This window comes from Abramis brama (genome assembly GCF_963993115.1).
Source record: "Abramis brama genome assembly, chromosome: 14".
Taxonomy (NCBI): Eukaryota; Metazoa; Chordata; class Actinopteri; order Cypriniformes; family Leuciscidae; genus Abramis; species Abramis brama.
In genome coordinates, this window is record NC_139976.1 from 35,453,928 (window position 1) to 35,468,705 (window position 14,778).

The following is a 14,778-nucleotide window of genomic DNA, read 5'->3' on the forward strand; positions in this document are numbered from 1 at the left end:
TATTTTTTTCAATGACAGATGTCTTAACAACTTTACGATTGTTCTTTATCTAGATTAAAGACTCATGAAAGATCTGGAAAACAGTCTACCATGTGGTACCAGTACAGTTTACATGTATTTTGCCTTGTATATACATGCATATATATTTCTCAAATAAAATAAGAATTTTAATTATGTTGTCCATCTCTAATTAACCAGTACTCTTGAATAAACGAGAGTAGTAAGTCTCTTTGTTTTTTTATTTATTTATTTATTATTATTATTATTATGAGTTTGTTTTTGTTTTTTGATAGAAGGATGATCGTGTTTCCACTCTTTCCTGTCACCTGACGTGCCACTGCGTCGTAGCAGTCACGACGTCGCGTGCGTTTACGTAAAGCTCGCGCTCCGGTTTCCCTGGCGGAGAAGATGGCGGCTCCTGGACCGGGGGAGTATTTCAGTGTCGGGAGCCATGTCTCTTGCCTCACCTGTTTAGGCCAACGTTTGCAGGGAGAGGTGGTGGCTTTCGATTACCCGTCCAAGATGTTGACTCTGAGTATCCTTTATTCCTCGGATATGTGCGTTTAAACGGCTGGACTGTGTCAAACTGACGCTCCGCGCGAGCGTGTTTATGTGTGCGCTAGTGGCCTCATTCAACGCCTATTCTTGCTTCGTTTACCTTCTATGTTGTGTTTGGTCACGATCAGCTATGTTTGTCGCTTGGTGTTTTCTGTGCTTAGTTGATTTGATGTGGGTTCACAGTTGAAAACGTGTTAGAAAAGTGTTGTTTGTGGTTAGCTTGTTGATTAGCATGTCCTCGCGACCGACAATATTAGCCTTGCGTGCTAAGCTAATGCCTTTCCAGTGTAATAATGGCAGCTCTCATAGGGTATATTATTTAGTTTATAAACTATTTTTTCCCTGTAAGAACTAATAATGCCCAGGCTGCGTAGCATATACACTGGTTTACCATCATACTACATGCAGTCTGTAGTTCTACTGTTCTCAGATCAATAATATCAGACTGAATGGTCATATTCATATTTTTTGACCATGCTATACAAATAAGGGAGTTTGTGAATGCTGAGATTGGAAGGATGACACTCCAACCTATTCACTAGGCTATACGTTTTATGCTCTAAATATAAATATCACAAACAGGTTCCTTCCATCCAAATGAAAGGCTGAAATATAGCTTACATCTTTCGACATGGCATTTTAAAGGGTGAGCAGAAGTGTTGACACCCTTTGACCTGGCATGGTTTATTACAAATCTTTGAAGATTTCACATCACCACAACCTCAAGGTGGATGTTTTTACAATTTTTCAGGTATCTAAAAAAGATGAAGATTGTTTTAAGTTCTTAGTGATGAATTAATAAATCTGCCTGTCACACTTAAGATCGACTTTCATGAGATTTCTATAAATCCCACGTGTCACTGCTCAGTGCTGACATTTGTTTAAATGTGGTTTTGATGGTTTGACGCCTTGACAGGTATGACATCACTTGTCACTTTTTCCCCGGTCTTATTTTTTGTAGGCTTGCTCAACCAATCACTCACGTTGGTTTCATTTTATGTATTACTCAGCTCGTCTTTTACATCTAGGCCTTCGAATAACGGCCATCTAACCTTGTGGGGGATGGTGGTATTTGAACCGCTCAATGTCTTTGGTGTGTTGTAAACAGGCGTGTGTCAGTAACTACTTTTGATGTTTAGTAAACCAAGTCATTTCCTAAACAGGAGGTTTCAACACCTACTTGTTGAGGGAGAACAACTGCATAAGCGTGTCTTGATGTCTTCATTTGATTTATCCTTAACCCTCCTGTCAGAATGTCCTTCCTCCAGCGGAAAGCCCAACCTCAGCGACGTCATCTTGATCAACTTAGCCTATGTTTCAGAGGTGGATATAATTAATGACCGCACTGAAACTCCTCCTCCTCTAGCATCCTTGAATGTTAGCAAGGTAAGGATGTTACCAAGGGTGGGTGCACTACGATCACAATTTTATATACTGGAATGAGTCATTTTAATTTATGGTAACACTTAAAGGTGCTGTATGTAACTTTTTTTACAAAGCGTAAAAATACCATAATATGTTTGCAGATATTTAGGAAACATGCTAAGTTCACATACACTCGTTTCTCTGAAAAACACTTCTACAGCCACTTATTTGACTTATTATTTTACACGTTCCGTCGGGTTTTGTTTTGGTCTGTGTGACTCCGCCCACTGACAGTTCAGCCAATAGTATTTCGACACATAACGGTCTCTGATAATTTGAATTTGGACTGCAGTCGTTCTTACAGCACCTTTAATATGACAATATAGTTGGTATGGCCTATTGGTAATACCTTTATTAATATCTATTGTACATGTTAGACATTTTCAAAAGAAAAACACTCAAAGTTAGACTATAGTATTAGGAAATGGAAAGTACTGACTAGGAATGGGAATTTTCAGGAATATTAATACATTTTCATTAAAATGAATAGTCAATTAATTGTTTAATTGTTGATGTCAAATGCATGTGAAACTCCAAATATCATGTCCACTTAGTAGCAACGGTTGCAATGGCAGCCTGTATGTGTCCATATCAAACTGAACAGATACAGGGCTTTTGTTACGGTACACACAATGATGACATGTCCTGCCTGCACGAAACCAAAAAGAAAGCATTTTGGAGCAACTTGAAAATCGTGTGCACTAGAGATGTTGCACAATGACTATAAATTATGGTTAGATGTGCCACATTCAATGGTTCTTTAAAATAGACAATATATTCACACCTGTGACTGCATAATAATGTCATTTTTATGCCAGACAAGGAAGTTTAGTTGCAGTTGCTTCAAAGTCTGTTTTTCACATTACCGGTACTCCTGTTCATTTAGCACTCTCTTGTGTCAAAGGAAAGCAGGCCCTCCCACTGATAGCCAGGCAGCTTTATCTACCACAGTAGACATGTGTAATAGTTTAAACAGTTCTACCGCCATCAGCACTGCTATACACTTACTTAATTGGTAGAAAGCTAATACTGTGATTTTTGATGTTATTTGTATTTGTATCGGCTATGTTCAGACTGTAGCCAAATTGGATTTATTCTCAAATCAGATCTTTTCAGGCAGACTGCCTGCACTACTAATCGCAACTGATCAAATGTGTCCAGACATAACCAGCCTGTCTGCATGGCTTCCTTTGGTAACGACGTAGGCGTACACACGCATCGCTTTCAACGCGGATGTGGGAAAAATGAGGTGCATCATCTCACTCTCCAAATAAGTGCCCTGTCGAGTCGAGGTGGAGACTGGTGTATATTGAGACTCCGTGCTGTGGTCACGGCCAAAATCTTTGGACATACCATATGAATACTTTTGGCATTTCCATTGCTGGTTTTGATGTTATAATTGTATGTCACATTAAGAGTGATGCAAAAGACCATTTGAACCAAGCATTTGAGACGCATCTGAAAAAATATGATTGGAATCGCATTTCAAACCGTCTCCAAATGTGGTTTGAATACGATTATAAAAAATATGATTTTGTGTGGGTTTTTTTTTTTTTATTTTATTATTTTTTTTTATAAAAAAGCTGTCCAAACGTTCAAAAAACCCATCTGGATCCAATCTGTATTTTCCAAAAATCAGATTTTTGCTGGCAGTCTGAACATAGCCATTGTGGTTTATAAAAAAACATTTCACATATGTTGTGCTAGATCAGGGGTGTCAAACTCAGTTCCTGCAGGGTTATTGTTCTGCAGAGTTTAGCTCCAACCTTAATTAAACACAACCAGCTAATCAAGTGCTCTCAGATCTCCCCATACCCTTAAATACCGCAATAACTGATGTACGCTCAACGCCTAGAGAATACCCATAATGCACTATGAGAGTCGTGCGCTGAATAAATTCCCACATCTTCCCAGATGATTGTGCCCGCAGCTGAATCAATCCATCCATCCGTTTTCCAAACCCCTGGTCCAATGTGGCTACAGCATAATATCATACCGTATTATTTCCTTTTAATTATTAAATTGTTTAATCAAAGTTTATACAAAGTTTCCATGAGTTCAAGGTAAATATTTTCATTACTACTAGAGCTGACAGTTTGCTAAGTTTCTAATGATTATTAAACTGCAAGCACAAACTATGCAAAAGCGGCAGCACTGTGTCCGAATTCACTCGCTCGTTTTCATTCACTTCTTCAAGTGGACTGTATTAGTGGAGTAATGTAGGGAAAAGTGACTGAGGGTATAGGGGGTGATTTCAGACAAGGCAAATATCTTCAGGATTACTAGAAACTTCCAGGCAGTTGTTTTGGAGCAGGTTCCAGCTAAACTCTGCAGGACCGAAGTTTGACACATGTACTAGATAGTAAACACATGATTGAGATGATACCTGTCTGACAATATCTTACTTTGACATCTTTTGTTTTACAGCTTGCCAGTCGGGCAAGGTCGGAAAAGGAAGACAAGTTGTCCCAAGCCTATGCAATCAGTGCTGGGGTGTCAGTTGAGGGCCAGCAATTATTCCAGACTATACACAAAACGTAAGACTCGCAAACTTTACTTGCATTGTGAAACCAAATGTAAGACCAAAGTCTTAATTTATCTATAACCAAAGTGATGTTAAACTTCTCTTAAGTGGTAATTGGATGATTGGATTTTTAAATTATTATTCTTTTAAATGAATGATTAATACTAATGAATTGAGTTTTAAAAGCATTTGAGAGAAAGATTAGTCAAATCTACAACCTAGAAGTTGTATTCTCCATTTGACAAGGTGGTCGCCCCTCGTGCGGTCTACCATGAGGATTGAATTAAAGTACAAGGTCTAAATGTGATTTCAATAAACACAATCATCTACTGAGATCTTGAGCTTAAACATTTAAGCATGAAACATGTTTCTATATTAAGGCCCCGATATACTTCAAGCAAAATCGAAGAACAAACTGGTGTGACATTTCAAACAAATACAGGCCAAAACGAAGTGTGTTTCGTGTTTGTCTCGGGAGTTTGAAACTCCGGAAAAGTTCACTCCGGGGTTGCGTTTCCCCCAAAAGCATTGTTAGCCAACTATGGTCACTCGCAAGTTCCTTTGATTTCTGTTAGTAACGAGATGAAGGAACTTTTGCGACCATAGTTGCTTTTGGGAAACGCACCCCTGGCTGGTAAGCTAGCATTGATCCGTGATGATTACGTAATGGGTGTGTGTGGCTCTGAGGCTCCGCCGCCTTTGTTGTGGAAATCTTCTCTGGTTCATTTCTTGTGTTCAGCCCCTCAAGGTCAGACATCTGTGAGTAAAAACATGAACACACTGGAGAGCCGCTTTATAGTAGAAAATGAATTTGTAATTCTAATGGCAAGAGACTGACACTTTTTTTGTGTGTTTAATACTGTAGAGCTGCTTGCTTTAACACAATCTCTTGCATAAAGTGGTATATGAATAAACATGACTGGAGTGCCGAATTGCAGAGCTTGTGCAAACATCCACATCGCTATGATCAGATGCTTTCTTCACTGTTTCATCATCGCTGTCATTTTTGTTGTATGTTGATTTAATTGAAAGGAAAGCACGCATGCAGCACATATTTATCTAAACGCCGCTTTCAGTAGCATGGGCGGCGTCAGGATGTTCGCTAACGGTGTTCCGCTGCTCACGTATTTCAAACTTCTTTTTACCCCAAAGCAAAGAACAAAAAACAGCTTCGCCGTGAGTATATCGGGGCCTTTACTCTTTGATCATTTGATCATTTTAAGCGTTATTGCTCACTGCGGGTGTGTCCATCTTGAGTTTGATGTTTGATCTCTTTGTTTTCCAGCATCAAAGACTGTAAATGGCAGGAGAAGAACATCATTGTGATGGATGACGTCGTAATCTCACCACCTTACCAGGTGGAGAACTGCAAAGGCAAAGAGGGAAGTGCTCTAAGTCATATACGCAAAATTGTGAGTATCACGGACTAGCTTCCATTTCAGTAATATAGCTTTCACTTCAGTAATGCGTTAAGAGCTCTCTTCTAGTGGCATCCATAGGTTTTGCAAGATGGAGAATATTAAAAGGTAAACCAGCAGTCAATTTTAAAACCTGTCTTCAGTCAAATGTGGGATATTTTAAATAGATCTCGCTGACTCCTGATAATAAAGTCGTTCCATTGGTCGATGCTTGAAAGGCATAAACAAAATGGAAAAGCTGACACTTGAAGTGTCAACGAAGTCTCCTCACAGCCAAATTGTATACAAGAAATAATGCTTCAAATCATGTGCCACCATTTGATCTACTAGTGTTTTATCATTCACTCTCATCTGTCAAAATTGGCAATGACATGGCAGATGTTTCCTTGCAATAAAAGGCTATTTTGTATTATAAATTGTGACTTTACAAGTTTACAAGAATGTAACCGTAGGGATGGGTTGGGTCAGGGTTGACAATATTAATTTGAATTGACCTTCATTTTGATGAAGCAATGTTGATTCTTAAACCCAAGAATAAATAAATCTTTTAAGTCTATGCTGTTTTCAGTCACTTCACTAAACATTTGTTGCACACCATCCATTCAATAATCGCAATAAGCTTTGTGCTTTTAAATTCTGCAGAAAGACGCCAACCACAAGAAGTTATTTACCCCAGGAAAGCGATTCACTGTCCATAGCTCATTAGTTAGCTGGAAAGAATAACTCTGAAGAGGGGCATTTTGCACTGTATTAGGGCTTTCACACCTGCCTCGTTTAGTTCGGTTGAACCGCACTAGAGTTCGTTTTCCCCATTGGTGCGGTTCGTTTGGGCAGGTGTGAATGCGGCAATCGCACTCGGGTGCGCACCAAAAGCGGACCAAACAAGTGTTCGAGGAGGTCTCGGTACGCTTTCAAACTAACTCTGGAGCGGTTCGTGTGGTGGTGTAGACAAGTGGTGTAGACAAACTATATAATAAAATATGACCAGGGATACAATCATCCCACGCAGTCGTCTCTCCATAGTAAACAGCGGCGTGTTGTCTGCCGAATTACTTCTGGGAGTTCTGTTGGAATTTTCCCGCACGTTAATTCTGACCAATCGAAGTGCAGTTATGGGAATGCGTTCAAGACACATCTGGCAAACGCGTGATGTGGATGCTGTCACGTGACTGCATTTTGGTTTGTTTTATCAACTCATAAACTGATTTGGACCAGAGCGATCTGTGTGGTGTGAAAAGGAACCAAAACGCCTGAAAAATGCTACAATGTATCATTTTTCGCCCTTGGTCCGGACCAAATGAACCGAACTACAGATGTGAAAGCACCCTTACTTAAGTTAGATTTGTCTTGTTTAATATATGTTGTATTATATGCTGAATGTTTCTACAATGCATCAGACTATGTTTGAGGGTGCATCTGCGTTAGAGGTCTGCACGGGCTTTAAACTGAAGCCCGAACCCGGCCCGTACCGTTAAAGTTTAAGACCTAACCCGAAATCCGTCGCTGTAGAGATGTATCTGTATACTTGCTACCATAAGCCAAAACAGGTTTGTTAGACCCACACTGCACGTAACTGCTGAGCTGTTTATTGGTTGAAATGACAAGATCATATCGTACAAGGTTTAAAACACTGAAATAGACGCATCAAGTGGTAGAAAATGTGTATGATTCAGAGAGACGCACAGAGACGGCAACACGGCTGTTTGACTTCCTATCGCGCTTCATTTCATTCATAGTTTGCACTTTGCATTCATTCATCATTTTGTACAATGTTTTAAACATTTAAATGCAAACAGTAGCAAATGTGAATGATGTTGTTTTAGTTGATAGCAGCTGACGTCTGAGAGATGCGAGGGAAATGTTTGATTTGCGAGCGCGCTGTGCTCATTTCATTCGTAGTTTCACTCATTCATGTATCATAATCATGTCAAGGTTTAAAACTTTTAAATATACATATCAAATAGTAGAAAATGTTTCATGCAGTATTTTATTGATAGTACTCCTGGTGCTGTGCTCAGTGTACACTCATTCATTTCACACACACATTATTGCATCATAATGCAGAGGTTTATGTATAATTTTGTGCGGTCCTTTGGCTCACCTGTTATCCAGCAATAGAAGTGTGAATCATCACTGGTCTCACGATTACAATTATGTCTTCGATTCAAGATCACAATTCATCAAGATGCAATATTACTGCACAGGGCTTCATTTTCATCAATGAACACAAGCAGTCAGATATATGAACTCCCTTTTTATTTTATCTGCTCATTTTAATAAAGTACACATCCTAAATGTAGTCAAACAAAAAACACAGCCTCGTGCATTCAAACCTTAACTACATAAACACAGGTGATAACTATATACATTCATGATTATACTTTTCAGAGGGCTGACATTTCTGTATTTAAAATCCTTTTTTTTTATTGATTTCATGTAATATTCTAATTTTCTGAGATTTTGAATTTGGGGTTTTCATAAGCTGTAAGCCATACTCATCAAAATTATACTTTTTGCACGATATTCTACTTTTTCGAGTTTCACCTGTATAGTTTTTCTTAGTTACAAACCTGAAGATATTCATGAAACTAACCCAAAGCCGCAAGTTGTTCGGGACCCGTGAGGCTTGGGTCGGGTAGCAGACCTCTAATCTGCATATACAGGTGTCATATCGATTGCTTGTCATGACTTGCGTGTCTTTCTTTTCAGGTTGAGAAACATTTTAGAGATGTGGAAAGCCAGAAGTCGATGCAGCGTACACAAGCACAGCAAACACAGAAGGACTCGTCTTTATCCTCCTGAGTGGGGGGTATGGCTCATCTGGGGAGGGCACCACGGGCATCACGGGCCTAACAGCTGGTCCAAACCAGCGCTCATCTCCCCCTCTGCGTCGTAGTCCGAGGGTGGATGCACCAAGGGCCTAGGGTCTGGAAGATCAACAAAAGAAACAAAAAAACACAAAAAAAAAGCAAAAATGTTTTAAGAAACATGAGAGTGAAAAGAGATCATTCTAAATTAGACTTTATAAAGATAATTTAAAACACCAACCATCAAACAAACCATAGTTTCTTTGACTAACAGTGTCTTATCCCCCCTCTGCCCCTTCTTCCTCCTCCTCCTCCTCCTCCTGTGTTTCATCTAAAGATAGCTTTTCATATTTTCTTCTCTCTTACATCCCTCCTTCGCCTTCTATTCCATTTTGTCAAAAAAAAAAGAAAAAACAAACCAGTCAGAAAAGCTTGTTAGCTTTATTTACTTTGATGTTTTTTTTTTTTTTTTTTTTCTTTCTTTGGCTGTTTATGTTCTACAAGTGTCTGTCTTTTCTGTATTTTAAACAAAATGTGACTTCAGATGCCACATGTTACAAAGGACATTTTCTAAAATAAAAATAACAAAAATTCTGACTGTAATATTGTACTTTCAGTTGCTTTTTCAGAAATGTTTGAAAACCGTATGCTTGCAAAAGGAGTTAAAATGATTTGCCCTTTCAATCAAAGGGTTAAATGCTTGAAACACTTTAGTTATGTGGCTTTTTTACACCTGGTCTAATCAAATAGCATTATATTCGTTTTGCAAAAAACACAGTAAACACTGATGCACAATAACGCAACAGTGGCTCAGTATAGCTGGCTCCCAAACTGCGCATTATGTACAATATTCTGTTTTGTACACATGGAACTTGCCAAACCAGTATACCATAGTGTAATGTGCTTGATGTTGCAGTTCCAAGATGGTTGAACCAGAAGTAAAATTAACTGGTTTTATTGCCAATATAATTGGATGCTATTTGAATTAAATGTGCCGTGTGATGACTGTCAACTGATTTGAAGCAAATAGCACATGCTATTTCCCATACCATGTAGATTTCACGGAGTATTTTCTGAGCTAGTACTTCTTTCCAAAATGATTTAACCAGACGGGTCATGCTGCATGGATTTCTGTCCGGTACAATAGAACGCTTTTTTCTTGTCACATTTTGAATCTTTTTCATTTTTGGAGTAATTTTAGAAATCGGAAGGAAAAAAAAGTAGTTCTAGGTGCACATGTAATTAAAGCAAGGTTTACTGCTCAGATATCTTAAACCTCATTAGCAGCCAACAGCCTTTGGGTTAATTACACGAATAGAGTTTCAGTGGATTATTCAATGGATTAGTGTCAAAAGGTCTTGATTGTTCTTGAATAAGTTTAGATTATTTCTGTAACTAATGCACGTTTCATTCACACTGCTGGCACCCGTTCCCATCTCTAAACACCTCGCCGTGGTTCACGTCAAAGATTTAACATGGTGTAAGACGCTCTGTTGGGGTTTCCATTGAGATCTTTAACATGCTTAGCTGTAAAACTACACTTCCTGCTTAGAAATTAATGGACAGTTCACTGAAATATTCAGTATGTGCCAAGTACTCTTGTTTCTTGAGTGATGCAATGTGCTTTGAGGATAAATCAAGTCCAGGTCATAGAGACTCAAAAGCAGGGTTGCACGCGGGATGCTTAGGTGCAGTTTGCTTTAGATCGAAATCAGAACTTTGAGTTTCTTTATTAGTAGTGGAACAAGACCCAAGGCTGCAGATGTCAGATTTACCTCATTTGTAAGTGGCTTTGGATTAAAGCATCTGCTAAGTGTAAATGTAGTATTGTTCAGTTTTCGAGTAAAGGTTTAAAGACGGAATCTAATTGACTTTGAATGGAAATTGATACGAGTGTGGCATGTTTCAACTCAACCAGTCGCTCCGTATTCTTGAAGGCCGACTTGTGCAGTTTTTGGTAAGTACAATTAGATCTGTGATTCTTTAAGCATGAATGAATGTCTTGGAAATGTGATAGCTGGCCATGAAGAATGTTGACCAACATGATGGATTCGGATGCTGATTGTGTGAAATGATAAACGGATTAAAGGATTAAGCTCTTTATATAATTTGAGTACTCATGCCAAGCCACAAATCCTTGTAGATCTCAGACTGCAAACCGTATGAAAATTAATGATGGATGTACAGGAATATACCAGTTAATGTCATTTCTTTTCAGCTCAACCAGACGGTTCTGCACTGAGAACGAGCAAGACAAGCGTGCTTGTTGATATGGATCTCAGCTCAAGTTGAAGATGCTTTGCGTCATAATTTTACCCATCACTTTCCTCGTCGCTGGAGGCTCAAAGCTCTGCCCTCATCAGTGTTCTTGTTACAGAGCATCTGCTCTGGTGGACTGTCGATCCCAAGGGTTCACTCACATTCCCCACAGTATTCCACATGGCACGTGGCTCCTGGACCTCGGTGGGAATAAGCTGTCAGAGTTGAGGAGTACCTCTTTTACTGGGATATGGGTCCTCCGGGTCCTTCTGCTTTCACAAAGCAACATACAGGTGGTTCATTCTCAGGTGCGCTTAATATAGGTTGCGTTTACGAATTTCTTTCTAACTATACTCTTAAAATAAAGGCTCTTTATTGGCATCGATGATTCAATGAAGAACCTTTAAAGTTTATGAAATCTTTCCATTGCACAAACTGTTTTTTTATGTGGAAAAAGGTTCGTCAGATTATTAAAATGTTCTTCACACTAAGAGAAATGGTTCTTCTAAAAATAAAGGTTCTTTATTGGCATATACATGCATAAACTTAAGTATCCTTGCAACATTTCCATTGCACATAAGGTTCTTTATAGAGGAAAAAGGTTATTTGCACGAAGATAAAAATGGTTCAGGAACTTTTCACTGAAAAGTTCTTTGGGGAAACCAAAATAGTTCTTCTATGGCATCTCAATGAAATCCTGATGTAAGCTATATTTTAGAGTTTAGAACAACTCTTTTGGGTTCCTCGGAAGAACCTTTCAGTGAACAGTACTTAAAATAACAATTTTTTCTAGTGTGAAGATCATTTTAATCATCTAAAGAACCTTTTTGCACTATAAACAACCTTTTGTCCAATAGAAAGGTTCCACTGATGTTAAAGGTTGTTCATGAAACCATAAATGCCAATAAAGTATTTTTAGTATATATACTTTATAAAAACCTTTTTTTTTTCTTTTTTTTTTTACAAAACCTTTTTTTTTAAGTGTATTTAAAGGGTTAATTCGCTCCAAAATTAAAATTGTGTCATTATTTAGTCTCCCTCCTGATGTTTCCAAACATGACTTTCCTCTGTGGACCACAAAATAAGTTTTTTGTGATGTCTGAAAAACTTATAATGCCTTTTTCACAAGATATAAAATAAGTCTCTGATGTCCCCAGAGTGTGTATGTGAAGTTTTAGCTCAAAATACCCCACAGATATTTTTATATAACATGTTAAAATTGTGAGCAAAAACGCAAATGCAAATGAGCTGCTGCTCCCGGCACAGAGGGTGGAGCTACAACAGCTCATTCTTACCTCACACAGAAATGCACTGAAAATGTCTAAAACGTTTAGCCTTTTATGTTCAAACCAGAGTCGGACAATGATGGAGAGACTCTAGAAGTAGTGACAACATGTAGACAACATTTCTGAATGCTTAGTTGGTGAATTTATGTAGCATGTGTAGTTATCTTCTAGTCATTGATTAGCATATTCTGTCTTAATATTCTATAAATCATGTTCCGGGGGCGGGGTTTATGCACATTCTAGGGTTGGTGATGTCACTAACCCGGGAGGAATGTGGTGTAGTCTCTACCAGCCGTTTGTTGTAGTCCTTAAAAAGCAATTTCTTTAAAAGCAAATATCTCCCTTTGCTTTGAACTTTGAGCGTTGTAACTTTGCAGATGTTGTTTATGCTCAAACAGCAACATTACACACTAACTAAAGTTAGTAAAGTGAAATCATAATCAACCACCTCTTTAATGTTGTTTTGCACCCCTATGACTTTCACTGCGAGGGCAAAAAAAAAAAATCTTTTGTGTTCCACGGAAGAAAGTAAGTCATGCGGGTTTGGAACGACAGGAGTGTGTGTAAATGACTACAGAATTGAGTGAACCATCCCTTCAAATGTGATTCGAAAATGCATTCCTCTTTGGTCTTTAAATTTCAATTTTAAAGGATTGTTAGCTGACTGTGCTCTGTTTCTGTTCCAGGCTCTTTCCTCTCTGACCTTGCTGGAAAAGCTGGACCTGGCTTACAATGAGCTCTGTGTCCTTCCTCCAGATTTCTCTCAAGGATTGACCTCTCTTAAAGATCTCAAGCTTTCCCACAACGCTCTGGAGCGTCTTGAGACCCACTCCTTGGAGGACCTAGAAAGTCTGGAGAGGTTAGATCTCAGTCACAACCACATTCGGGTCATTGAAGTTGGGGCATTTCGTGGACTTACAATTCTAAGGCACCTTAACCTTGCGTGGAATCAATTGACGGTTCTCCAAGGAGGACTGCTGTCCATGCAACAAGGTCTTGGGGTTCTTCTCTTGGGCCACAATAATATCTCCAAGATTGAAGTGGAAGCTCTGGCTCCCCTACAAACCCTCACCATACTGAACTTAGAAGCCAACCAGTTGAGAAGCCTGAAGTTCAAGATATTCTTAAACCTTAAGACGCCCAGCACGCATCTGCAGATGTCAGAGAACCCTTGGACGTGTGACTGCGATCTGCATCGTGTTTTCAGTAAGATACTCCGCGTCAGGCATCTCCACGTGGACGATTACATGAATATCACATGCCACTCTCCGCTCTTACTGGCCGGAGCTTCTCTGGGTGTGATGCACAGTCAGCTGTGTATCGCCGAAACGGCCACCGTCCTGATCATTACTGGGACTGTGATGGTCACTGTGGTGGCGGCCATGGTTATGGCAGAGCGGAAGCGAAAGAAGAAAAGGATGAACCTGGAAAACCAAGGAAACGATCAAATTCCTTGGGAGTCTTACAAATGAGGAAGGGACGAAAAGTCAACAGCTGTTAGAAATACAATCTTATTTTACAATATCGGACCAGGTCTTCGTTTTTGTGCAGTGTAGCACATATCCATAATCACTTCAACGTGAAATCAAAATTGAACCCTTTTAGTTTCCCAATGCATGTTCCTAGCCTAATAAATAAAAAAGTGAGGTAACACTTTATTTTACGGTGTCCTTGTTACATATGTTACATGTACTTACCATAGTAATAACAGTAAATTATGCATAATTACATTCAACTAACCCTCAACCAAACCCTAATCCTACCCTAACCCAAGTACATTGCTTAATATTACTCAGTACTTAAATATATAATTACACTATAACAATGACACCTTAAAATAAAGTGTAACCAAAAGTTTTTCTTTGTCAAATTATGATAGAATGCTGCAGGGATGATGTATTTCTGTAGGCTAAAACCTGGAAATGAGCATGTTAGCATTTCCGGCTCCATCGTCCTGGAGTCAATGGGTTTTTTGAATGGGTTTTTGGTTAAATGCCTGAAATAAGGTCTGTGGTGAACACAAGGTCAAGATATCATCACATTTCATTCTGTGACATAAAATACACCAGTAATACCCCCTTGGGATTTTTATCAAGATTTTATTAAAAAAATGTGGTTGCTAACAAGTGTCTAAATGAGACTACAGAAGTTGTTGGGGAAATTGTTTATAATCGCGCTCTTTCAAACTATTATAACTCGAATTTTCAGGGGAAATGTTTTTAAACAAAGACTGAAAGAGTTCTTAGTGGGAAGCTTAATGGTGGTGATGTTGGAGTCATGTGACTGCGGTGTAGCCTAACTTAAGCGTTTTACTTCTGACGATTGTATTTAGGCTTCAAAATTCATAAAAGTGAAGCTTATCTTGATGAGCAAAACATGTAAGAATCATAAACTTGTTTTGGTCACAGAGCTTATTTTCTCCAATTATACAAAAGTCAACTTTTTGTTGAGGGAAGCAAACAAAAATACACCATCACTGCAGAACTCTATAACTCATATCC

At 38.8% G+C, this 14,778-nt stretch overlaps 2 protein-coding genes across 3 annotated transcripts; both read left to right on the plus strand.

The window, feature by feature from the left end:
* The first annotated feature begins 298 nt into the window (after positions 1-298).
* lsm12b (LSM12 homolog b) lies at positions 299-9,335 on the plus strand. The gene is made up of 5 exons (XM_084136046.1): positions 299-535; positions 1,811-1,944; positions 4,411-4,520; positions 5,793-5,919; positions 8,635-9,335. Exons 1-5 carry the CDS (start codon positions 409-411, stop codon positions 8,725-8,727), a joined length of 591 nt encoding a protein of 196 aa, XP_083992172.1. The 5' UTR covers positions 299-408; the 3' UTR covers positions 8,728-9,335.
* Positions 9,336-10,899: 1,564 nt separating this feature from the next.
* LOC311096706 (uncharacterized protein) lies at positions 10,900-14,397 on the plus strand. 2 transcript variants are annotated; one of them, XM_084136025.1, is made up of 2 exons: positions 10,900-11,299; positions 12,964-14,397. In XM_084136025.1, exons 1-2 carry the CDS (start codon positions 11,027-11,029, stop codon positions 13,747-13,749), a joined length of 1,059 nt encoding a protein of 352 aa, XP_083992151.1. In that variant the 5' UTR covers positions 10,900-11,026; the 3' UTR covers positions 13,750-14,397. The 2 variants fall into 2 exon arrangements, with proteins under 2 accessions (XP_083992151.1, XP_083992152.1); XM_084136026.1 differs by having other exon boundaries at positions 10,900-11,284; positions 12,964-13,867.
* The last annotated feature ends 381 nt before the right edge of the window (positions 14,398-14,778 follow it).

What these genes read in the sequence shown, in the direction of transcription:
- lsm12b (XM_084136046.1), top strand. Translation starts at nt 409, where the DNA reads ATGGCGGCTCCTGGACCGGGGGAGTATTTCAGTGTCGGGAGCCATGTC. An exon ending in TTCCAGACTATACACAAAAC is followed by an intron (nt 4,521 to 5,792) that starts GTAAGACTCGCA and finishes TTTGTTTTCCAG; the next exon opens with CATCAAAGACTGTAAATGGC. An exon ending in TAAGTCATATACGCAAAATT is followed by an intron (nt 5,920 to 8,634) that starts GTGAGTATCACG and finishes CTTTCTTTTCAG; the next exon opens with GTTGAGAAACATTTTAGAGA.
- LOC311096706 (XM_084136025.1), top strand. Translation starts at nt 11,027, where the DNA reads ATGCTTTGCGTCATAATTTTACCCATCACTTTCCTCGTCGCTGGAGGC. An exon ending in TACAGGTGGTTCATTCTCAG is followed by an intron (nt 11,300 to 12,963) that starts GTGCGCTTAATA and finishes TTTCTGTTCCAG; the next exon opens with GCTCTTTCCTCTCTGACCTT.